The sequence below is a fragment of the Haliotis rufescens genome, unplaced genomic scaffold (assembly GCF_023055435.1).
Source record: "Haliotis rufescens isolate VD_foot unplaced genomic scaffold, xgHalRufe1.0.p SCAF_7, whole genome shotgun sequence".
Taxonomy (NCBI): domain Eukaryota; kingdom Metazoa; phylum Mollusca; class Gastropoda; order Lepetellida; family Haliotidae; genus Haliotis; species Haliotis rufescens.
In genome coordinates this window covers 11,431,273-11,457,341 of record NW_025964361.1, presented here as the reverse complement: position 1 = coordinate 11,457,341, position 26,069 = coordinate 11,431,273, and the positions used below count along the sequence as shown (strand labels likewise).

General features: G+C 41.0%; 1 protein-coding gene across 5 annotated transcripts in view; it reads right to left on the bottom strand.

Moving 5' to 3' along the window:
• Positions 1–26,069, bottom strand: part of LOC124114831 (probable methyltransferase-like protein 24) — a 60,961-nt gene that overhangs the window by 6,173 nt on the left and 28,719 nt on the right. For all 5 annotated transcript variants that reach the window (XM_046475614.2, XM_046475618.2, XM_046475613.2 and 2 more), the window contains 4 exons: positions 21,028–21,168; positions 18,060–18,187; positions 5,089–5,217; positions 4,140–4,214 (listed from right to left, as the gene is read on the bottom strand). In XM_046475614.2, coding sequence (XP_046331570.1) covers positions 4,140–4,214; positions 5,089–5,217; positions 18,060–18,187; positions 21,028–21,168 — 473 coding nt within the window. The remainder of the gene's footprint in view (positions 1–4,139; positions 4,215–5,088; positions 5,218–18,059; positions 18,188–21,027; positions 21,169–26,069) is intronic.

Here is a 26,069-nt window from a genome sequence, read left to right as displayed (position 1 = left end):
TTTTGCGCTGCCGTCTTGCGTTGAGCTCCAGCAACGTCTTCCCCATCATTTTCAAATCCTCGTAACGGGGTTGCACGTGTACGTTTTCCCCACGTGGCGCCGTCAGCAAGAAATGTTGCAAAATTCGTGTCCAGTGATAACGTATATAGTAGGTTTTGTTTCCAATTCTCAAACGAATTAACAGTTTCATGTTTCGTGAGAGACCACTGTTTCGGTGCTCTGTGAGTGTTTGCCATGATGTTATGCTAGTAGGCCTACTTGAAATACCCGCGCTATCGTGGCGATGTCGACCAGGTAGATTGCACACTTATTCGTGTAGTAACTGCGAAAGTCAGGTTAAGTGCCGTGTTCAGAGATGCGGATGATCGTCTCCGCTGCCACCACGCCAGCTTGGACCCTCGCAATTCACAACCCAACACAGGTATTCCAATATACTTGTAGCTTTACTTCTCAGTAATGGTCAAACAACATGTGAGGAGAAGACGACACAAGCCAAGGGATGTAACTCTCCCACTACCTAGGCAGTCTGCCGCTAAACATAAACAACGGTCGCCAACCACACTGGCGTTGGGTTATAAGAGGGTACTCCACAGGTGTACTTGTGAGACACTACCTTGGGTCATAAGAGTGTACTTCGTAAGTGTACTTGTGAGACACTACTTGGGTCAAAAGAGTGTACTTCGTAAGTGTATTTGTGAGACACTACCTTGGGTTATAAGAATGTACTCCACAGGTGTACTTGTGAGACACTACCTTTGGTCATAAGAGTGTACTTCGTAAGTGTACTTGTGAGACACTACCTTGGGTCATAAGAGTGTACTCCACAGGTGTACTTGTGAGACACTACCTTGGGTCATAAGAGTGTACTTCGTAAGTGTACTTGTGAGACACTACTTGGGTCAAAAGAGTGTACTTCGTAAGTGTATTTGTGAGACACTACCTTGGGTTATAAGAGGGTACTCCACAGGTGTACTTGTGAGACACTACCTTGGGTCATAAGAGTGTACTTCGTAAGTGTACTTGTGAGACACTACCTTGGGTCATAAGAGTGTACTTCGTAAGTGTACTTGTGAGACACTACCTTGGGTCATAAGAGTGTACTCCACAGGTGTACTTGTGAGACACTACCTTGGGTCATAAGAGTGTACTTCGTAAGAGTACTTGTGAGACACTACTTGTGTCAAAAGAGTGTACTTCGTAAGTGTATTTGTGAGACACTACCTTGGGTAATAAGAATGTACGCCACAGGTGTACTTGTGAGACACTACCTTGGGTCATAAGAGTGTACTCCACAGGTGTACTTGTGAGACACTACCTTGGGTCATAAGAGTGTACTTCGTAAGTGTACTTGTGAGACACTACCTTGGGTCACAAGAGCGTACTCCACAGGTGTACTTGTGAGACACTACCTTGGGTCATAAGAGTGTACTTCACAGGTGTACTTGTGAGACACTACCTTTGGTCATAAGAGTGTACTTCGTAAGTGTACTTGTGAGACACTACCTTTGGTAATAAGAGTGTACTCCACAGGTGTACTTGTGAGACACTACCTTGGGTCATAAGAATGTACTCCACAGGTGTACTTGTGAGACACTAACTTGGGTCATAAGAGTGTACTTCGTAAGTGTATTTGTGAGACACTACCTTGGGTTATAAGAATGTACTCCACAGGTGTACTTGTGAGACATTACCTTGGGTCATAAGAGTGTACTTCGTAAGTGTACTTGTGAGACACTACCTTGGGTCATAAGAGTGTACCTCGTAAGTGTATTTGTGAGACACTACCTTGGGTTATAAGAATGTACTCCACAGGTGTACTTGTGAGACACTACCTTGGGTCATAAGAGTGTACTTCGTAAGTGTACTTGTGAGACACTACTTGGGTCATAAGAGTGTACTCCACAGGTGTACTTGTGAGACACTACCTTTGGTCATAAGAATGTACTCCACAGGTGTACTTGTGAGACACTACCTTGGGTCATAAGAGTGTACTCCACAGGTGTACTTGTGAGACACTACCTTTGGTCATAAGAGTGTACTTCGTAAGTGTACTTGTGAGACACTACCTTGGGTTATAAGAATGTACCCCACAGGTGTACTTGTGAGACACTACCTTGGGTCATAAGAGTGTACTCCACAGGTGTACTTGTGAGACACTACCTTTGGTCATAAGAGTGTACTTCGTAAGTGTACTTGTGAGACACTACCTTTGGTCATAAGAGTGTACTCCACAGGTGTACTTGTGAGACACTACCTTTGGTCATAAGAGTGTACTTCACAGGTGTACTTGTGAGCCCTACCTTTGGTCATAAGAGTGTACTTCGTAAGTGTACTTGTGAGACACTACCTTTGGTCATAAGAGTGTACTCCACAGGTGTACTTGTGAGACACTACCTTGGGTCATAAGAATGTACTCCACAGGTGTACTTGTGAGACACTAACTTGGGTCATAAGAGTGTACTTCGTAAGTGTATTTGTGAGACACTACCTTGGGTTATAAGAATGTACTCCACAGGTGTACTTGTGAGACATTACCTTGGGTCATAAGAGTGTACTTCGTAAGTGTACTTGTGAGACACTACCTTGGGTCATAAGAGTGTACTTCGTAAGTGTATTTGTGAGACACTACCTTGGGTTATAAGAATGTACTCCACAGGTGTACTTGTGAGACACTACCTTGGGTCATAAGAGTGTACTTCGTAAGTGTACTTGTGAGACACTACTTGGGTCATAAGAGTGTACTCCACAGGTGTACTTGTGAGACACTACCTTGGGTCATAAGAGTGTACTCCACAGGTGTACTTGTGAGACACTACCTTTGGTCATAAGAGTGTACTTCGTAAGTGTACTTGTGAGACACTACCTTGGGTTATAAGAATGTACCCCACAGGTGTACTTGTGAGACACTACCTTGGGTCATAAGAGTGTACTCCACAGGTGTACTTGTGAGACACTACCTTTGGTCATAAGAGTGTACTTCGTAAGTGTACTTGTGAGACACTACCTTGGGTTATAAGAATGTACCCCACAGGTGTACTTGTGAGACACTACCTTGGGTCATAAGAGTGTACTCCACAGGTGTACTTGTGAGACACTACCTTGGGTCATAAGAGTGTACTTCGTAAGTGTATTTGTGAGACACTACCTTGGGTTATAAGAATGTACTCCACAGGTGTACTTGTGAGACACTACCTTGGGTCATAAGAGTGTACTTCGTAAGTGTACTTGTGAGACACTACTTGGGTCAAAAGAGTGTACTTCGTAAGTGTATTTGTGAGACACTACCTTGGGTTATAAGAATGTACTCCACAGGTGTACTTGTGAGACACTACCTTGGGTCATAAGAGTGTACTTCGGAAGTGTATTTGTGAGACACTACCTTGGGTTATAAGAATGTACTCCACAGGTTTACTTGTGACACATTACCTTGGATCATAAGAGTGTACTTCACAGGTGTACTTGTGAGACATTATACCTTGGATCATAAGAGTGTACTTTACAGGTGTACTTGTGAGACACTACCTTGGGTCATAAGAGTGTACTTCGTAAGTGTATTTGTGAGACACTACCTTGGGTTATAAGAATGTACTCCACAGGTGTACTTGTGAGACACTACCTTGGGTCATAAGAGTGTACTTCGTAAGTGTACTTGTGAGACACTACTTGGGTCAAAAGAGTGTACTTCGTAAGTGTATTTGTGAGACACTACCTTGGGTTATTAGAATGTACTCCACAGGTGTACTTGTGAGACACTACCTTGGGTCATAAGAGTGTACTTCGTAAGTGTACTTGTGAGACACTACTTGGGTCAAAAGAGTGTACTTCGTAAGTGTATTTGTGAGACACTACCTTGGGTTATAAGAATGTACTCCACAGGTGTACTTGTGAGACACTACCTTGGGTTATAAGAATGTACTCCACAGGTTTACTTGTGACACATTACCTTGGATCATTAGAGTGTACTTCACAGGTGTACTTGTGAGACATTATACCTTGGATCATAAGAGTGTACTTCACAGGTGTACTTGTGAGACATTATACCTTGGATCATAAGAGTGTACTCCACAGGTGTACTTGTGAGACGTTATACCTTGGATCATAAGAGTGTACTTTACAGGTGTACTTGTGAGACATTATACCTTGGATCATAAGAGTGTACTTCACAGGTGTACTTGGCGTTAACGGCGTCGTCGAATGTGAAATCGTTGTTGATTCTGAAACCGGGATATACATGTCATGAAGCACTTACAAAGTGACTAGATAATAGCTATACAGAGCCAAGATATAGGTCATGATGATGGCCACCATGGTATGGTGAGCATATAACATTACAAGACAGTTTTGTTTGTTTGTTGTTGAACAAGGCACTCAGCAGTATTCCAGTTATATAACGGCGGTCTGTAAACAATTGATACTGGACCACACAATCCATTGATTGACACCATGAGAATCGATCTACACAATTGAGATATGTTGACAGGCATCAACCAAGTCAGCGAGCCTGACCACCCGATCTTTTTAGTCGCGTCTTAAGGCAAGCATAGTCGCCTCTTACGGCAAGCATGGGTTTCTGAAGATCAATTCTTACCCAGATCTTCACGGATTCTGACAGATATGAGGCAGACATGACGGGAATACTATGATGCTATACATTTCGTCAGTGCCACCGTGACTGAGCTCAAATTTGGGATTAAGAATGATTTTGTTTGTTGTTTAACGCCGCACTCAGCAATATTACAGCCATATCACGGCGGTCTGTAAATAATCGAGTCTGGATCTAACAATCCAGTGATAAATATCATGAGCATTGATCAACGCAATTTGGATACGATGACATGCATCACCCAAGACAGCGAGCCTGACCACCCGATCCCGTTAGTCGTCTCTTACGACAAGCATAGTCGCCTTTTACGGCACGCATGGGTTCCTGAAGACCTACTCTACCCCGGATATTCACGGGTCGGATTAAGAATGAGAAGATACACGTAGTTGTCAAGAAATGTACGCCTACGCAGTAAGAAATCTCGTCCTTACAGCCAATCAAATTGCAACACACACTACCATTCGTTTTTCATAATTCTAGCTTACCCAACAGAAAACACGATACACGGTTTGCGGGGACGAAATCTGCTGTCGATGCACACGTCCCAACCCCCATCTTCAACGTTTCCTAGCCGTTCAATACGTCGACACAAGGTCTGGATGTTAGTTGTGTAGCTGTGGAAAGACAACAAGCATTATTTTTTTTTTAATCATTACAAATTGTAATGATATGTGCCTATAACTTTACTTCATAATGACAGTTGTTAAAAAGGCTGTACAACGATGCAAATGAAATGTTAAGGGGTTAATGTACTATTCTATATTCTGGGAGCGGAGGGGTCCGTTATTAATGATTACTATATCAGCCTCATCCAAAAACGCCATAACGATTGTTCCGTTGAAATCTGATCATTGCCCCACAATTCAGTAAGAGGCGACTAACGGGATCGGGTAGTCAGGCTCGCTGACTTGGTTGATGCATGTCATCGATCCCAATTGCGTGGATCGATGCTAATGGTCTCAATCACTAGATTGTCTGGTCCAGACTCGATTATTTACAGACCGCCGTCATATCGCTGGCATATTGCTGCGTGCGGCGTTAAACAACAAGCAAACAAATCATTATGACTGTTGAAATTACCACAAATGAAGTATGGGCCATCAGATGTCTCAGCAATTTCCATATAATCATTCACTCTTGGTTTTCCAGTGTTGTTTATAATTAATGACTATGATAACATTAATACATTTTATCACGATAATATATTTCTACCGTATAAGCTTCAAAAACTGTTCTTGGTAATACTAGTATGTGTTCTTTACATAAGATTTACGAAAAATAGCGTTACCTCCTCTACGGGGATCTTTTACACTAGAATTGCTAGTTATTCTCTCCTTACGCAAACTGGTATTAAAATTAATTTTGAAATTACCTTCAGGCCACTGAAACGTTTCCAGGACGCAAAAATTATATCTGGCACTTGTGAAATGCTTGATAAAAAGTGTTTAAGGTTATCTCCATGGGCAACAAGACTTTGATCGTTCCAGTGCAATCAGGGACCGTCATCCATTATTCTTTATCAACGTGTAAATTATTCAAGATGCTTTTGACGCATTAAGAAATAATGTTTTTGCAATGGGTGCCTTTCGATGAATTTGCTTTTCTCTGCTAGTTGTGTTAAAACAACCGACAATGACTTGGAGACTAGAAGTTGGAGCCAAAGGAATAGTTTCAGTAGGTACTGTTTGTTTAGTGAGTTTTATCTACACTTGACCCGGGGGCACGGGTGTCCCAGTCGTCTAAGGCGCCGCAATTCGCTGTGCAGAGTTGCATCCCTTGGGCACGCCAGAAACCTATAATTGTGGGTTCGAATCCCGGTTCGCCCCGATTATGTTTCTAGGTTTGTCACACCATGCCCGTGCTCGTGGGTTTTACCGAAGTGGTAAACGTCTGAGATCTGCATCACTTCGGGCTTTCCTCCCACATTAAGCTGACACGCCGTGATATAACTGGAATACTGTTAAAAGCGGCGTTAAACCCAACTCACACTACATTTGACCCGTGTACAGGAACAATGAGGGACAGCATTTTGTGCAAAGGGTGGTTTCGGTGTACTTGTGTGAACATATGCCTAGCCTGTGCCTTGTTTACTGTGAAGGACTGACCTGGACAAATCTATCAGTTTCAGCGTCAGAACCCTTCTTTTCTACTCTGACTCTTTGAACAGATACTGCTTTTTTATTCTTTGACAGCCTTTAAAAGCGGCACTGTGATTACCTCCACAATGTCAACATTTTGAAAACCCCTCGGCATCACAATCACCAACCGTATGAGGCCCACGATATCTTGCGCATACAGGAGTCTTATATTTGAATTGCATCTCATAGATAGAGGAACAAACATACGTACCCGGAATGACAGAGAGTACATTTGACTTATTCGGGAAGACGTGTGGTTGCTAATGTAAGCAAAGCAGAAGTGGTAAAGAGCCTGAAATAACATTACACGTCGTTAAATGTAAACTCTCTCCCCTTTGTTTAGTTATAGTGAGTGAGTGAGTTGGGTTTAACGCCGCTTTTAACAGCATTCCAGTTATATCACGGCGTGTCAGCTTAATGTGGGAGGAAAGCACGAAGTGATGCAGGTCTCAGACGTTTACCACTTCGGCGAAACCCACGAGCACGGGTATGGTGCTGACTAACCTAGAAACATAAACGGGGCGAACCGAGATTCGAAACCACAATCATAGGTTTCTGGCGTGCCCAAGGGACGCAACTCTGCACAACGAATCGCGGCGCCTTAGACGACTGGGCCACCCGTGCCCCCCTCTTTTTTTAGGGTTATTCTTTAATAAAGTTCCTAGTATCTTAACACGTGTTGTGTCTTGTGCCTCGTTGTTCTTGCTGGCTGTTCGCTGGTTATGCTGGCCACCCGTGCCCCCGGTTAGTTAGAATATGGAGGGTGAAGTGAATATTGTCCTAAATCTTCCAGAACCATGTATACATTATGTATTTCATCTTGGGAATCGCACGCCGAACGACCGAACGCTGTAACCATTGGCCACCTCTGTGGTATGTATACCTTTACCCTTAGACGGACTAAAGCAAAATGCCGGCCAAAAGAAACTAAACACTTGAAAACTGGATTGGACCGAAATATTAGAAACGTTATCAAACCGTCAATGTGGTCCTGGCCACTTGAAATAGAATCACGAAATAGTGCAACTTGAAGGATTAATTATGAAGATAGCTGCCTCTGTGCAATTACTTGTAAAGTGAAAACCAGCCATTTCGGCGTTAAGGAATATAAATTATAGCAAAGAAAAAATGGCAAAGTGCGCTTTTCAAGAAATATCCATTTTGCTGGCGATAAACATCACCATTGAGGTATCCACGTGGTTGTATACAATCCGGGTAAGAAGCTATAATGTCCGTATCAAATCCCTCACTATTGAATAACTATTGCATGCTTCTTACATTTCTAGCCCCCATCAAACATAGGTGTATACTCTCCAAAATGTCCTGTTTTAATAAAGTTAACTGCCAGATACGGTGTTACGACAACAGCGAAAAGAGTGAGGTGGAATATATACCAAATCAATTTTGGTTGCATTAGGTTATGTTCGTGTGATGCTAGTAAGGGGGCGGTTGGGTAGCCTAGTGGTTAAAGCGTTTGCTCGTCACGCCGAACACCCGGGTTCGATTCCCGACATGGGTACAATGTGTGAAGGCCATTTCTTGTGTCCCCCGCCGTGATTATTGGTACAAGCGGCGTAAAACATCACTCTCTCACTCACTCACTCACTCACTCACTCATACTAAACTGGGCGGCAAAAGGAAGTATAGGTCGAAGTCCATGATCGATAAAAAAATAACAAGAAGTTTTGTTGTGAATTATAATATAATCTAGGGAGGGGTAACAAATGATTGATCAACCACAGTTTGAATGAAATTGTGCAATCACAGGTAAGCTCAAGGTAAACAATGGTGGGGTAAAAAATTTCATTTTCAAAAGTTGTCCGAAATGTCACCAAAAAATTGTCAGACACACTACAAGTTCATTGTCGGCACAGTTGCCTTCAATTGATCTTTTTCACACTTCGCTACTTCAGGTTTGAAAGCGAGGCTTGGAGAGCAGAAGGTGAAGGTTGGATAGCACATGAAACACATGGAGATGTCAACAAGGCACGCAATCGGGACAAACAATTTAACCATCCCGGTACATTTATCGTAAGTATTGAACATTATTCTTATTTCTTATCATTGACAAACTATTCGACTGTTATCTGGTCTCCTTACCGATATAAATTTGAGTCCGGCCGTTCTGTTGTGATTTCAATTTAAAATATCCATGACCACCTGGCAACTCCTAGTGCAGTTTATGGTAGCTGAACAGACTTAATACAAATGCTAGTAAGATCTTGTAAAGAATAATTCATTGTTTACACACCATTAAGCCAAACGTTTTATTGTGAGTTTAAATAACTTTGCGGGTTGTATTTGAAGTCGAAATATTGACATTTTGACCATATCTAGATATATGTCAGAAACTAACTACATCGATATGTTGGTATAATGTATCAAATTGTAACCTACTGAGAATTTACAATCGTAACAAATCAGAATTTTGCATCAGTTGCGTATTTGATGTAAATTGCAATGGACTCAAATGCATTCCAATAAAATATTAGACCTCTAGATCTAATTGTGCTGTTGTGATTGTGAACAGTTGTTATTTTGATTGTCAATGTTGACAGCATGTTGATAGCATGAGGTGTAATATTTCCACTGAATTATTACATAAAGGGTGTGTAAATATTTGAAGAAAAGTACAGTTTGATCTGCAATTTTGTAAACAATATTTCTACCAATATTTACTTTACTGTACCAAATTAATCATGTAATGAAATGAACAAAAACCATACTAATTAATGGCCAGTAAATGTTCAATCTACATGTGATTTTTATATAATTTACAGAAACAGATAACTCTTTAACAGTTTGTATTCAAATATTTCAAATGCATAAATTGATATTGACATTACTATAACCTTAAAGTATAAACAGAATTATTTTACTTCCCATGCGTATTGCAATCATAGCTCATTTATTCCCTTTGTTTAATTGTGAAATATGTAAGAATATAGTTGTGCTTACTGTGTCATTTTTCAATAATTATATTGTTATGATGTAATATTTTACTATTGTTAACAATCTTTAGAACTTTAGTTTATTTCAATCAAGTCAAGTGGTGTGATCATTTTGATAATTTCTATAATTCAGTCAAAACGAGAAATATAAAAAAATATAAATACATAGAACAAATTTGTTTTCCTTGTCAAATAACGATGATAGCATGAATTTATCTCATCTTGTGATCTGACAAAGTTAATATTGTCATAGCGACTGATTTACGACACCCATGTCTGAAGAACATTTGATTGCAAAGGCTCATTACCCTGGAGCCATGACATCTATATGCCTTGAAACACTTAATTGCTATTATTTATAAGATGCTAATCCTAATTGTTAATCCCCATATTTGTGTACATCGACTGTCTGCCATCCTGAACAAGATGAGCAAGTATGTCACTGATGAATTACTGTTTACATTATATTTTTTACTTACTAAATGCCAGGTGACCTTGGCTATATAAGCCTTGGTCCAGAGAGATTGAGAGAGGAGAGTAGGAAGGAGAAAAGAAAGGTCTTACCCTTAGCCTAGCAAGGGTTAGGCTGGGTGCTCCGGGGCACCTAGACAACAACCACTACCACTATGTGCTGACCTGGCACATAGTGTCTTCTGTATGTATATATCTACATGTGTAAAGTAAAACTGTATATACCGCAAGCCATCGTCTCCATGTTGTCACTTCCTACTGAGAACCATACGTCCGCCCCTTGTATATACGAGTATGCAAATCATTCATTAATCATCGTCAAACCACACGCGTTGTTAATATTTTCAAGTCAAGATATCAACTTTAGTAAACCACAAGAAGAGATAAACATTTCATTTGACAAAATAAATTCAAGTCTTATATTTTCTTTTCTTTCTTTCTACCTTACTCAGAAAACCAAATTGTCAATGAGGCAGACTGACGTCTATTGAAGTAGAAATATTATTACAATATTATTGAATTATTCATTTCACGCCAGCGAGTGAACACAATGAAGTACTAGTATCCGGTGATAGATGTCTGGAGGAGCTTTCTGCTGACAGTGACACACTGGTTACAATGTGCGTCCTGTCAAAGGACGAGGAAGTACAAAGCCATATTCATTCAATTAACACATGTGCGTCCTGTCACATTTCACTTAAATAGGACGAGGAAGTGAAAAGCCTTATTCACACACAAAACAACATGGCAAATATTTATCAGACACTAAGAAATCACATTGTACCATTTGTTTACAAGCAAGAAAATTATTTTCTCCTGGAATGTAATCAGGGGCTTTTGACTGACAAAGACCTCCGGTCCATGTTAAGTTTTGAAAACTTATATTGTCAGAATTAAAGACATGAAAATTTCGGTTTGTTTTTCTTTGTTAAATATGATAAATCCAGATTGTTCCATCAACATATACTCTTCAAAAAAAGAAACTTGACATAGATGTAAAACCACTTTTTGCAAAATATCCAAAATAATTACATTAAATGAGAACCAAATTAGTCAAACAGAAAGATGATGTGTCTATAACTCGCGAAAACACATGCAAAGCAAATAAACGTAGCGTTTGGGGATCAATTTTACAGCTTCATCCAAACGCAACCGCCTGTAAAAAACGTGCAGCAAAGGATCCTGCATTTAGGCATGCAGGCCCCCCTGCTGAATGGGTATAAAAATCCACATCAACGGCTGTTCATACGGTCCTTATAACGGCAGTAGAGGCGGTGACAGAATGCCAAGACTGAATGCAGCTCAACGGAACAACGACATTGGGAGATTACAAGCTGGAGCAACTCAGTAAGAAGTGGCCAGGCACTTTGGCGTATCCAGACAGACAATCTCCGCACTGTGGACCCGATACAACAACACCAACAGAGTTGACGACAGACCAAGGTCAGGAAGACCAAGGGTGACAACCCAAGCACAAGATTGATACATCCGGCTGCGAAACCTCTGAGACAGCACTACCACAGCCACGTCTACAACCACACAGATCCCTGGGGTACGCAGAATATCAGATCAAACGGTACGCAACAAAGTGAGGGAGACCTGCACGAAGACCTGTTCGTGTTGACCCAACGTCATCTGGCGGACCGTCTGCTTTGGTGCCAACAGAGGGTTAGATGGGCACGTGCAAGGTGGAGAAATGTACTATTTACTGACGAGTCCCGTTTCCTACTCACACGTGCTGATTGGCGCGCACGTGTCTACAGACGTCGGGGTGAACGTTACGCCCCCAACTGTGTGCAGCAGGTTGTCCCATTTGGCGGCGGGAGTGTCATGGTATAGGCCGGAATTCATCACGGTGGTAGGACGCCTCTCGTGCATGTGGCAGGTGCATTGACAGGTGTGCGTTACAGAGACTTGATCCTACAGCCTTACGTTCTTCCTCACGTCAACGTTCATGGCGGACAGTTCCAGCAGGACAACGCTCGACCGCATATTGCACGTGTTTTCAGGACTTCTTACATCACAACAACATCCAGACATTACCTTGGCCAGCCCGGTCACCAGATTTGTCCCCGATTGAGCATCTGTAGGACGAGTTAGATCGACGCGTTCGCAGAAGGAATCCACCGCCCCAAACACTTCCGGCGCGTCTTGATGCACTTCAGCATGAATGGCAGCACATCCAACAGCGTGTTATTGACAACTTGATTGCATCCATGGGTCGTCGGTGTCAAGCGGTGATTGATGCACGTGGTCGGCACAACCGATACTGACATTTTCTGTACCCCTGTGACATTAACTGTATCGTGTACGTGTGTCTGTCTAGGTGATACGATTAATGTTTTGAACTTTGTGTACATTGATCTTCAAACAGTGTTTCAATTATGGTTTCTGTGTCCTATTTTGAAACAATGGCATTATATTACATTTTGAAAGTCAGTGTCAAGTTTCTTTTTTTGAAGAGTATAATTTGTACCGATACATATATTTTATCTTGGCTTGATTACCAATTGAAGTTGATTTCTTTTTATCTTTAGTTATTTTATCTGTACTCATATCTGATCAAGACATTTTCAAACTATTCAGGATAAATGTATTAGTAGCTTCCTTTTGATATACAATTACCTATCATCATACAGGATTAGGTGAGGGTGTTCATGAAGTTGGTGGTTGTATCAATTCTTATATTTCTTCAATTTCATGCATTATTTATATTTATCAATTTTTAGTTTCTTTTTAACTTATTTTGAAAAGTTCACACATTATTACTTTTGTCGTGCACGGTGAAATCTCAATCGGCAATATTTAGTTAAATAAGTGATGTTTGAAGAACAAGTAAAGTATCATCTAGAGTTATCGCCCCGTCTGAATATTTATTTTGACACACGAATTATTTTGTGAACTTATTTCATTTACATCGTAGTATGTTAAGATGAAAATCATAGCAGAAAAAGTGCCTTTTGTTAACTGGACTCATGGCAAAACGATAGTGCGTTGTGCAGCAAACACCCCTATGAAACGTGAAATAAACGTGGTCGACTATCTCGAGTTCGCCAAGCCACGCATTGACTGAGCAAATTTGCAAAAGTACACTGACTTGTTTCATGTTATGCGGTTCATTAGCGATACAAAACTTCTGTCATTGAATGTACTGTCACATTGTACCTATATGCCGACGAGGTTATGATAAAACAATCTATTTCTGAAATACGTATCTCGAAATGCACCTTTCGATTCACTTCCGGCATCCTGACAGCAAAATGCTAATTCCAGTGTATTACAGGCATATTTTAGTTGGACCTCATGATTAAATGTGAAATATCTTCTGTATTAGATACAGAGGATACAGGTGTTTGAAATGTCCATCAGTGAAATGCACAACATGCTGTCTGTTTTCTATGAGCTGATGCGACTCACACTGCATGGAGCTATGCTCTCCAAGCCTCGTTTTCGATCCAAGATGGCGAAAGTGTGTATGACGTCCAGCTGCCTCAATGCATGCTGTGATACGCCGCCTTATCGAACACGTCAGTCTTCTGATGACGTCGACTGGAATACGTTGCCACTAGTCTCTCAGGGCCTGCTGCAATTCTTGTCTGTTGACGAGAGGCTGATGGCGTGCTCTAATCTGTCTATCAAGATGATCCCACAGTTGTTCAATAGGGTTCATATCGGGTGAGTGGGCAGGCCAGGGCAAAACGTCAACGTTCTGCTGGTTCTGCTGGTTTAGAAAGAGTCTTGCAGTATTGGGCTTGGCATTGTCGTGTTGAAACAATGCCTCCTGCTGTTGGTTTTGTAAGAACGAACGCACAACTGGCTGCAACAATTTGTCTCTGTACTGCGAATCGTTCAGGTTTCCCTGTATAATCACCAAATCAGTCTTCTGATCTCCACAAATACTGCCCCACGCCAAGACACCTCACCCGCCGAATGAATGGACCTCTCGAATACACGCCGGAGCCAAACGTTCCCCGCTGCGTCGATAAACTCATTCTCTGCCGTCATTTCGAAACAAGTTAAACGACTTTCATCAGTAAACAGCACTCGACGCCAATTTCTCACTTGCCAGCATCGAACCTTCCAGCAGCACGAAGTCGTCGTAGTACTGTACGTTGGCTAATGGGATGTCTCAACGCTGTTGCTGTCGTCGCCGTCGCCGTTGCGAATCTTTTTCGCAGGTGAAAGAGCCGTATCTGACCGTCTTCCAGTGGTGTTGTCATTCGGGGTCGTCCGGATCTAGTCATGTCCTGTGTCCTCCCTGTCTGCCTGTACCGTTGAATCAGCCTGGCTACTGTCAATGGTGTACAACCAAACCTTCTGGCAATTTGGACCTGTGTTGCCCCCATTTCGGCCATACCGATGGCTCTCTCTCTCTCTCTCTCTCTCTCTCTCTCTCTCTCTCTCTCTCTCTCTCTCTCTCTCTCTCCTGTGACAGTCGTGGCATTTCTTTTGTGTGCTTTCATCACGTGTGGTTATACCCTGCAGACGAACGCATTTATACAGCTAACATGCACGTGCAGTTTATGCCATAGGCGGGAAACCTGTTTCACCATTTTTTTGTCACCGCACGAGCGCCGTCAAAGGTGGCGCGTTCGGGTGAGGTGTTTTTTGGTACCTGTTCCTGGGCAGTCATATTCACAATACCCACTTTCCACTAGTTATCGCTGTTTTTAGGAAAATAACAAATTGCCAACCTATACTTTCTTTTGCCGCTTAGTTTAGTAAGTATCCATGCCGATTGACACATTGTTTTATTACTTATGAAGAGAAAGAGTTTAATAGTATACTACTCGAAACAAGTTAACAATCGCCCACAAATGAAAGCCACGACTGATGAACTATAGTCAAACGGGTTTTCAGTAATATATTTCGTTTACTGTAGTGTTTGAAAAAGTGCGCCATGTTTCGAAAAATAAAAAAGGACTCGCTAATTTGCTTGCCATGGATATTCAATTGAAAATGACCACATGAACTGTTGACTGTGAACAGGGAGTAAAGAACTTAAAAGGTCGGACTTGGCGGTTGGTTTGAATTTTATTAACATAATATATTTTATAAAACTGTAAAGCCAGAAATAATGTAAAAAATAATATTATGATTATCATTGTCGGTTTAATTATATTCTCTTTCCTTCTCATTCCTCTGTTTGATATAACACTTCACATGAGCCTGTGAACGAGAATTTGAAATATTCTGTGACGTCATGTATTTTTTCCGGAGGCTAGCGTCGGAAACTGACGAAGCGGCGTCTGGTATTCGAGAGATAACCTCTAATGACGCGTGCAGGCCTAAGAGCTGGGCCTGATGATATGAAGAACGGGGTCCATGTTTGTTTATTTGTTTGTTTGTTAAACGCCGCACTCAGCAATATTCCAGCCATATGACGGCGGTCTGTAAATAATCCTGTCTTGACCAGATAATCCAGCGATTAACATCATGAGCATCGTTATAAGCAATTGCGATACGATGACATGCATCAACCAAGTCAGCGAGCTTGACCACCCGATCGCATTAGTCGCCTCTCAGACAAGCTATGGGTTGCTGAAGATAAATTCTACCCCGGAGCTTCACCCGTCGCCCAAGGGGTACGGGTTTGAACAAACTATACTAATCTTACTTTCTCTGAAATATGTCGTTATACAGTTTATTATAACATGGTGCTCTTCTGGTAGGTTAAAAGCCTAGGGTATGGAGGGCGCAGTTTGGACAGGAATCCAAAGAGAGTTAGAGTTAGTATATGTAAATACTAGTGTGATTAACGGGTATTTCTTGGTCGGGGGGGGGGGGGGGGGACTTTGAGAAGAGGGTGTGGAGATCAGGGCCTACCAATTACTATATCTGGGTGGAACGGGGTGAGGTGGGATGTTTCTAGAGGGCTGATTTATCTTTGTGTGAGCGTCATATACATAGGACACAACCAGGGAATTATGCTTTATGATAGATATATTGTATTAATTTACAAGTATCATAAACACCACACAACTCTTATGTTACAAGTTCTATTACAGTTATCTACACGTTTGATCATATTTCATATTGAACATCTGCCACCAATAATATTTGCCAATCAATAACAACAATTAATTTTAAGACTAACCAAAACTATACATGAGTAAAATTATTTTGGAAATATCACATTTTTTTCATATTTAAAGGGAAATAGATTTAGTCGATCATATTACAGTTTAAGGTTTTATAAATCATTAATAGATCAATCAGTTCAAAATAGTTGTTGTTAATATGAAACCAATAAATGACCTGACGAGACACACCCAATTTCTCTCATTAATAAATGAAATCTGATAAAAGTGTTCTTCATCCACATCCACTCGGTATAATTTTCCCAAAGTAAATCAAATAATAATGAAATTATTTTATTCGTTGACGAAATATTTATATGATGAATGCTTTATAGAAATGCATGTATCCACTCTGGCGTTCTCGACAGTCAGAGAGCGGGAATAGAGAAACATTATATGAAGACAGCACTCAAACACCAGGGGCATGGGTGGCCAGTCATCTGAGTCGCCGGGATTCGCTGTGCAGAGTTGAGTCCCTTGGGCACGCCAGAAACCTATGATTGATGGTTCGAATCCCGGTTCGCAACGATTACGTTGCTAAGTTTGTCAGCACCTTGCCCGTGCTCGTGGGTTTCACCAAAGTAGTAATGCTGCAGTGTACACTGGCAGACCTTTCTAACAGGACGATCCGTCGACCCAAGCAGTGGCAGATCATAGGAGGACCCAAAGGGAGGTACTGGGGCAGAGGGCCGTACCTTCCCCCACATTTTTCTTTCAAAAACAAATGTAGTACGGATGAGGGCGTTATGCTATCCGCGGCCACATTTTCCCTGCTCAGTGACGTAGAGTGAGTGAGTGAGTTGGGTTTAACGCCGCTTTTAACAGTATTCCAGTTATATCGCGGCGTGTCAGCTTAATGTGGGAAGAAAGCCCGAAGTGATGCAGGTCTCAGACGTTTACCACTTCGGTGAAACCCACGAGCACGGGTATGGTGCTGACAATCCTAGAAACATAATCGGGGCCAACCGGGATTCGAACCCACAATCATAGGTTTCTGGTGTGTCCAAGGGACGCAACTCTGCACAGCGAATCGCGGCGCCTTAGACGACTGGGCCACCCGTGCCCCCCAGTGACGTAGCGGGGAATGTCCGAGTAACTCTCCATTCCTTTAACATAATGGAGACAAGGGCTATTATTTTTAAGGAATGGAGACTTACGAGGATACTCGCCTACTTCAAACCCATCTCGACTCTTACACTTTGACAAAACATTCTAAAGACTCAGAGTCATAAAACATGCATTGGAAAGATAAGCTCGCGACGGAGCACGTGCAACAGCGGCAGAGAACACAATCAACTCTCCATTCGCTAAAAATTATGGAGCGCTTAAACAGTAGAATGACGTCACAGATGTGTTTTAATTCGCCTGATGACTGCTGGCGCGGCTGATCAACTTCCTCATTCGTGACCAACTCGTGTTATTCCGGGACAAGCCGAATAGCGACTCGTTTTGCGACTGGGTTCCGTCTAAGCGCAAGCGGGCATCGCTAAAATAATTGTCATCTCGTTGCGTAATGATTCACGTATATTTCCCCCCGTGTCATATATATTTCATATATATGCTACTGAAAACACATTGGAACCTACATTATTACACTGTACAGTTGAACACATTTAAATGTATCTTGGGTATATTTTTAAATGCAATACAAATGTAAAATCAAAAATTATTCCAGGGGGATTCTTTGCCCGAAGTAATTTAAGTCAAACGCGCATTCTGATTGGTTTGTCGTATTTTCGCACATAACATTCATCGATAGGGGAACGAGTCCTACTGTGGGTTACGGAAAGGGGCGAGTGGTGACGAATGCACCTACCTGTGATAAAGGCAGGACAACTCTTGGTGGTTCATCTTCTCCAAAGCTCGAGTAGGGGGGATTCTAACTGCTCCATCAGTGTCCGTGTGGTTTGTGTCACAGTCGTAGAGGATGCTAGGATACCCCAACTGTAACACGACCGAGGTATTTTACGCAAGTCATAAAGTCGTACATGGTTTGATAATAAATGTCTCTATCATCACATACATACATGGCCTTTTACAGTGTAGGGGCGGTCGGGTAGCCTAATGGTTAAAGCGTTCGCTCGTCACGCCAAACACCCGGTTTCGATTCCCGACATGAGTACAATGTGTGAAGCCAATTTCTGGTGTGATGATGCTGGAATATTGCAAAAAGCGGTGCAAAACCTCACTCACTCACTCTAACAGTAAAATCTCGTTAAGTCAAATCCCTTGGAATCATAAAAAAAATAATGCGACAGTGAGTGAAACATCTCCTTTTTCCTCAAAAAAAGTTATAATATATTAAACTTTTATATTTGAACAAACATTAATGAGGAACTGGTCGTATATTGTAGGGAGGGGGGTGGTGTCATGAAGAAAATGTTGCATTTATTGGGGGGGGGAGGGAGGGGGGGGGTCATGAAAAACTGTTACAGAAAAAGGTAGTTATCAACAAAATTTGATATAGTCACCGCACCCCCCCTCCCCTCCCCTCCCCTCCCCCTCCCCCCTCTATAATCAACGCCCAGTCCCTTGGACATCAGTGTGCATCATTGTCGACGACAAAATTACATCGTCGTAAACGTTAACCCATATAAATTAAGGATAGGTTATCGTCATGGCCAACCCCAATATTATCGATGATCGCTGACAGGCCTTAATAGGTGAGGTGAAATGGGGCTTAACGCCTTGTTCAAGTTTATTGCACTACTCCGGACATAGGACGGGTTTATAGTGCTAACCCACTGAAATACCTTGCCACAGATGAACATGGATGCCCCACTTAGACACTTAGTCTCCTGACTCAACGCCGACCAGTCCCTGATTATCCCCGTAATACCGAGCGCCAGGCAGGGTAAAAACAAGTACCATCTTTTAACGTGTTTTGGTACGACACGACCATGGCATCGAACCACTGACTTTCCGCTCTCTGGGCACACACTCTGTCCACTAGGCCACGGAGGCAGTCCCCTAATAGGGTTCTGAGGTTGTCATGGGGCGGTTTTTCAAGTTGGGTGTAGGAAGCATATTGTTTTGGGATACCTCATTTTTCTGTGATTTCAAAGGCCTCAGGCTTGAGGATTTCATCTCTGCAATGATAAAGATGATTTTCTTCCAATACTACAACCATCTGAGAGAGTAACTGAGTAGGTCTTTTGGGCGCTGTCAGCCATATTACGGCCATATCACGGCGGGGGACACCCTAAACGGGCTTGATACATGGTACCCATCACCCGATAGGATCTGATACTTTGTATATCTATAAATGGTCCACGTACCGTTTGCAAATTCAGCCTTTCATCTTCAAGATGAGGGGGCACGGGTGACCCAGTCGTCTAAGGCGCCGCGATTCGCTGTTCAGAATTGCGTCCCTTTGGCACGCCAGAAACTCATTGTGGGGTTCGAATCCCGGTTAGCCCCGATTATGTTTCTAGGTTTGTCAGCACCATACCCGTGCTCGTGGGTTTCACCGAAGTGGTAAACGTCTTAGACCTGCATCACTTCGGGCTTTCCTTCCACATTAAGCTGACACGCCGCGATATAACTGGAATATTGTTAAAAGCGGCGTTAAACCGATCTTCACGAGGCCAGAGAGTTAACTGACTTTAAAAGTCAAGTTTCCACCCTTGCCGAACTAGGCTGGAATTCCTAGGCTCGATCGTAGCGCCACCAGTGGCTATTATGAGTTATGTCCCTTCTATGCCTCTCCTATGGACCAATCAGATTCCACCTCTCGTATCTCATGCATTTGCTTCAAACTAGATGGCGGCGCCCAGTCAAGAGGATCAGATGGATAATCAAGATCTATATTGTGATAAAACGGGTCTTACATCGAAATATGCATCAAATCACGTGAGCACCTTGATTAAAAACATGAAAAGATTTGGAAAATATCTGTTGACAACGAGTTGGCGGTGCAAATGCTTTGCAAATCCTGCAATCGACCGAAATCTGCACGACAGTTTTCGAACCGGATTTCGATTTTGTTGCGCGATTGTGATTGGACTATGCATAGACTCGTTAGTCCAGCCAAAACGAAACTCCATAATACCAGCCTAGTTCGGCAAGGGTGGAAACTGGACTTTTATAGTCAGTTAACTCACTTGCCTCGGGAAGATGCGTTAAACCCAACTCACTCACTCACTCTTCAAAATGAATACATAGAAATATGATCACACAAAAATGTGACCAGCCGCGAATGATTGTCGTAGAGTGACGATATTGGACTAGGAAGATTGATTGTTTGTTGTTTAACGCCGCACTCAGCAATATTCCAGCTATATGACGGCGGTCTGTAAATAATCGAGTCTAGACCAGACAATCCAGTGATTCACATCTGAGCATCGATCCTCGCAACTGGTATACGATACCATTCATCAAATTCATCAACCAAGTCAGTGAGCTAACCACCCGATCCCGTTAGTCCCCTCTTACGACTAGCATTGTCGCCATATGCGTCTATCATTCCGTGGAATCCAAGCGTGGACTGCTCCTTTAAAAGTGAGTGAGTTAGTATGGTTTTGCATCGCTTTTAGCAATATTCCAGCAATATAACGGCTGGAAACACCAGAAATGGGCTTCACACATTGTACCCATGTCGGGAATACAACCCGGGTCATCGACGAGACGAGCGGACGCTTTAACCACTAGACTACCCGACCGCCTCTGCTCCTTTTAAAACCAAAAGTAAAAACAATCAAAACAAAAGGTAAAAGCTTTTAATGAAATATGATAGTATTTCAATTTTTAGTGACATTAATGAGTGTCTTGAATTTGAATCTTACCGTTTTTTTAATCATCCCCATAGGCAAACTGGGACTGATGTTGTTCCGCAGCAGCAGCAGCAAGCCGATGAGGACGACTAAGGAACACACCAGGCAGATTTTTGTTTCTCGGCGACGCATCTTGATCATTACGACATCAACCTTGAAAACAGAGTAAGTTCGGTTTAAAGTCGCTTTGTCTTGACCGGTATTCCAGTTGTAAAACGGCGTGTCAGCTTAATGGAGGAATGCCCGCAGTGATACCCCTTCATGGAAACCACTGGCCGTATGAAGCTGACGATCCTAGAATCATAACCAGACCGAGCATGGGATTCGACCGCACGACCATAGTTTTTCCTAGGGGACGCAACTCCGCACAGCAGATTGCAGCGCCTCTAATGAGTCGGCCACCATTGTCCTTTGTTTAGCCTCAGATGTCATGTTACCTTAGCATTGGGATACACGGATGTCCTATGTGTGTGCGTGCGTGCGTGCGTGCGTGCGTGCGTTTGTGCATGCGTGCGTGCGTGCGTGCGTGTGTGTCGTTTAACGCCGAACTCGAGTTCGAGTTTGGACCAGACCATCAAGTGATTGACATCATGAGCATCGATCCACGCGATTTGGATACGATGACATGCATCAATCAAGTCAGCGAGCCTGACCACCCGATCCCGTTAGTCGCCTCTTACGACTAGCATAGTCGCCTTTTACGGCAAGCATGGGTTGCTGACGACCTATTCTACCCCCGATCTTCACGGGTCGCTTCAGATGTCACGTTTCCTTAGCACTGGGATACATGGATGTCCTATGTTTTATTATTACACTCCAGAAATGGTCCACATTGAAACACCTGTTCGAAACATGCCTGTTCACTAACCAGTGAATTGGGTACCCGGCAGTATTAGATGGTATTGTGACTGTTAAACCTCTAGCGCCTCACTAGGCAGCTTGGGTTGTATACTCCCCATGGAGCGGAAATGAAAATCGCGGGCACACTTACCTATTAATCAGTGAAAGAGTGTCAGTGCTTTAAGCATGCATCTTGTTATGGAGTCTAGCGCAATATGACCACACACGTCACTGGTGTAATATTTCAAGTTGATGGGTCTCGATCCGGACTGTGCATATCATAACCACTAGTGAAATATTATGAGGTTGATCCTGCCTGACAAGAGCACAGCACCAACTGATACATATTTATTGACAAGCGACTTTAATGGTTGTTGTTAATTGAACATTATACACAAATATTAACTGTTGGAATGTTGGTGACCTTATGTATTAAAGGATTTGAGATAACGTATTTCAGAATATTCATATGCAAACAAAAAGAATCAACTTCATTCACTGCTAATATTTTCACTGTCATAAGAAATCTTTCATAGACAAGTTAATATTTTAGTTATTTGGTTCCATTCAAACAGGTTCTGAACTTAGATAGTCAAAGTAACACTGATTTTCTGAAACATGCATATAATTCAAAACAAAATCCACCAATTTGTTTGATAATATGCTAAATACTGGTATGGATATTTAATAAAACTTGTTTACATGTGACTTCCTTGAGAGGCATTTAGAAGTTGGAGTACTAAGTAAGGATAAGATATATGGATGAACAACTTCTTTAATACAATTAGGAGCGACGTTTCGGTGTAGGTTATCAAGCAAGTGAAGTACAGAGTATGGTTGTCAATTTTTAAGTATATATACAGGATAGGAGGCCGTGTTTATACAGTTGAGTAGGTTTAACTGCTTCCTATCCTGTATATATACTTGTCAACCATGTACTCTGTGAAAAGGCTGTTGGTAGATTCTGCGGAGGTGTCGCCATTTATTTGAAAAATAATATTTTCTCACTATTTCAGCAAATCCATCATGAATGCACTGATGTTTTTGTAACTTCTAAAGTTCCATTTAATGTTTGTAAAAGAATAATCATAGGGTGTGTTTATGTCAAACCAGAAAATAAGTACAAGAATGATGGCATAGGAATTATTGAAAATGATATACTACATTATATTAGCTATTTTAAAAGATGAATATCCAAACAGTGAATTTATCCTTTGTGGAGACTTTAATGGTCGGACAGGCGTGGAGGCTGGTTTTATATATTTTGACAACTTTGACTATCTTCCTCTTGATGATGTGGAATAAGGACAGAGTCGATGCACCCCCGTTATATCCAGGCCGTAAAAACAAAGATTCAGTTATCAACAATTATGGAAAAGAACTTTTAGATTTGTGTAAATCATTTAGTTTTTATCTGTTAAACGGAAGATTTTCTGATAAAGGAGACTTTTCATATGTAGGACCCTCAGGTTTTAGTACCCCAGACTATATTGCAGTATCGGCTTCCCTTTTTGTAAACGTGCAAGACTTTATTATAATTTCTCACACAGAGTCTGATTACTTGCCGTTATGTGCATCCTTCATTATGTATAATTAACATTTTTGAGACCCAACAAACAGATTCTAAGGAAGCTGACGGAGGTGTTAATAGAAATAGATTCAAAAGGAATAGAAGCAAAGCGACTGTTTTATAAATAATCTAAAGTCTTCGGCCACGCAAGAACTTTTCGACCCTTTTTGAGCGAGTTAGATATTGACATTGACAAAACTGTGGAAACATTACAATTTATATTACAATCGTGTGGTGGCAAAGATGTTATAACAAAACTAAATACAAACAACCTGAGTGGTTCGACGACGAATGTGAAAACCTTACGAGAAGAAAATATAAACCACTTAACATATTCCGAAGTAATTCATCCACTAATAATTATGAAAGATATAGAGAAGTTAGAAAGGACTTTAGGAGAATCTGTAAACTTAAACAGAATCAATATAATAATGGTGTCATCGTAGATATTCATGAAGCAGCTAGTCATAGTTACTGTTCTCGATTCTGGATATTAGTTAAGAAATATCTGGTGACGCGATCACCAGAACCGAATATCGATTCATCAACATGGGCTGATTATTTTAAAAACCTCTTAACCCAACTGTATCTGCAGATAAAGACTTCTCCAAAAACATACAAGACTATTTAAGCAACAATGATGATTCTCTTTGTGATAAGCGTCTTTCTCAGGATGACTTACTATCGGATGATTTCACCGAACAAGATGTAGTGAATGCAATTAGACGTCTAAATAATGATAAATCACCGGGTAATGACGGCATACCTTCAGAATTCTTTAAATTTGCAAAAGAACTTACAACGCCTTACCTGGTAAAATTGTTTAACAAAATTCTGCATTCCGAATCATGGAGCACTGTTATTATATTACCCTTGTATACGAAAGGCCCTAAAAATGATCCGAATAATTTTCGGGGGATTCCTCTGTTGGACGTTGTTGATAAAATATTTGCATATATCCGAAACAAAAGACTTGAGTTCTATCTTGACGTGGATGAAATCACTCGTGAATATCAGGGAGGATTCAAGAAGCACCACTCAACAATCGATAGTATTTTCATTCTCCAATCTATAATTCAAAAATATATTTCTAGAAAAAATGGTAAAGTGTATTGTGCTTTCATTGATTTTCGAAAAAGCGTTCGATATGGTAAATAGACAGAAATTGTTGTTCATTCTCCTCAAATATGGTATACATGGCAACTTTTTAATGTTTTGAAAAGTATGTATAAAAATGTTAACGCAACTTTTAATTATTGTACCAAACTAAGTCCATATTTTGAAAGTACATATGGTGTTAGACAAGGTTGCACACTTAGCCCAGTGTTGTTTTCTATATTTATTAATGAATTAGTTGTTAGTTTAGAAAATAAGTTTACCTATGGTATTTTTTTGTCAGAATGTATGTTAAATATAATAGCTTTACTGTTTGTAGATGATCTTAAAAAGATCTTGTATTAATTGCTGATAGTGTTATAAAATTGCAGAGGCGTCTGGATGCTCTACAGTCCTACTCCCAGAAATTCGGGTATGGAAATAAATGATGAAAAAAAGTAGAATCATTGTAATTAAGATGGGTGGAAGATTATGTAAATTTGACAAATGGTATTATAATGGTATGCGAATGGAAACTGTCAATATGTATAAATATCTAGGTCTTATGATAACTCCTAAACTTGTATGGACGAGAGCATGTAAAACTTTGTCTGAACAAGCTCATAAGGCCTTGTGGCCTTTATTTTATCCGGCGTTTTGAATTGTCTCTGAATGAATCTTTTTGTTTGTTTGATAAAAAATTGTACCAATTCTGTCTTATGCTGCAGAAATTTGGGGATATGGTAGAGTAGAAAGTATGGAGTTTGTTCATAGAAAATGTTGTAAATTTATGCTACATATTGGTTAAAGTTCCCCTTATGCTGTTGCCTATGGAGAGTGTGGGCGAGTTCCTCTTTATAATGTTTATAGTGTTAAATGTATCAAATACTGGATAAGATTATTGCAAATGAATGTAGATAGGTATCCATATCAATGCTATTTATCACTATTATCTATTATCGATAGAAAACGTCCAAATTGAGCAACACATATACGAGATTTGTTATTTAGATATAGCTGTGGTATAGTATGGATCTCTCAAAATGTTGGAGATACCGAATTATTTTTAAACTAATTTAAAAAAAGATTGTATACTTGTTCCTCCAAAGAATGGCACTCGTCTTTAGATTCCTCTGCATTGTCATTTTACAAAACGCAAAAATCTTTGTTAGATTGTGAACTATATTTATCTATGCAGCTATCATATTCACAGAAAAGATTGTGGACTAAATTCAGATCTGGATTGGGTATACAATATTACCGAAAAAGAATATTGCTTTTGGGTGATCCTAAGATTTTCTGTAAACATTGTGGATCAGTTGAAGATGAAGCACATGTTGTATATGTATGCATGTTCTATGAAGATAAGCGTAAGGATTTACTACCATGACTAACAAATAACCAGTACTACTCACTTAAAAGTTTGTGTACCTCAAAAGATATGAATATTTTAGTTCCATTTACTAAGTTTCTCGAATGTATTTTCATTTGATAAACCCCATAAATATTTATATGCATAATATAAGTCAATATGAGAGTAGTGGTAACT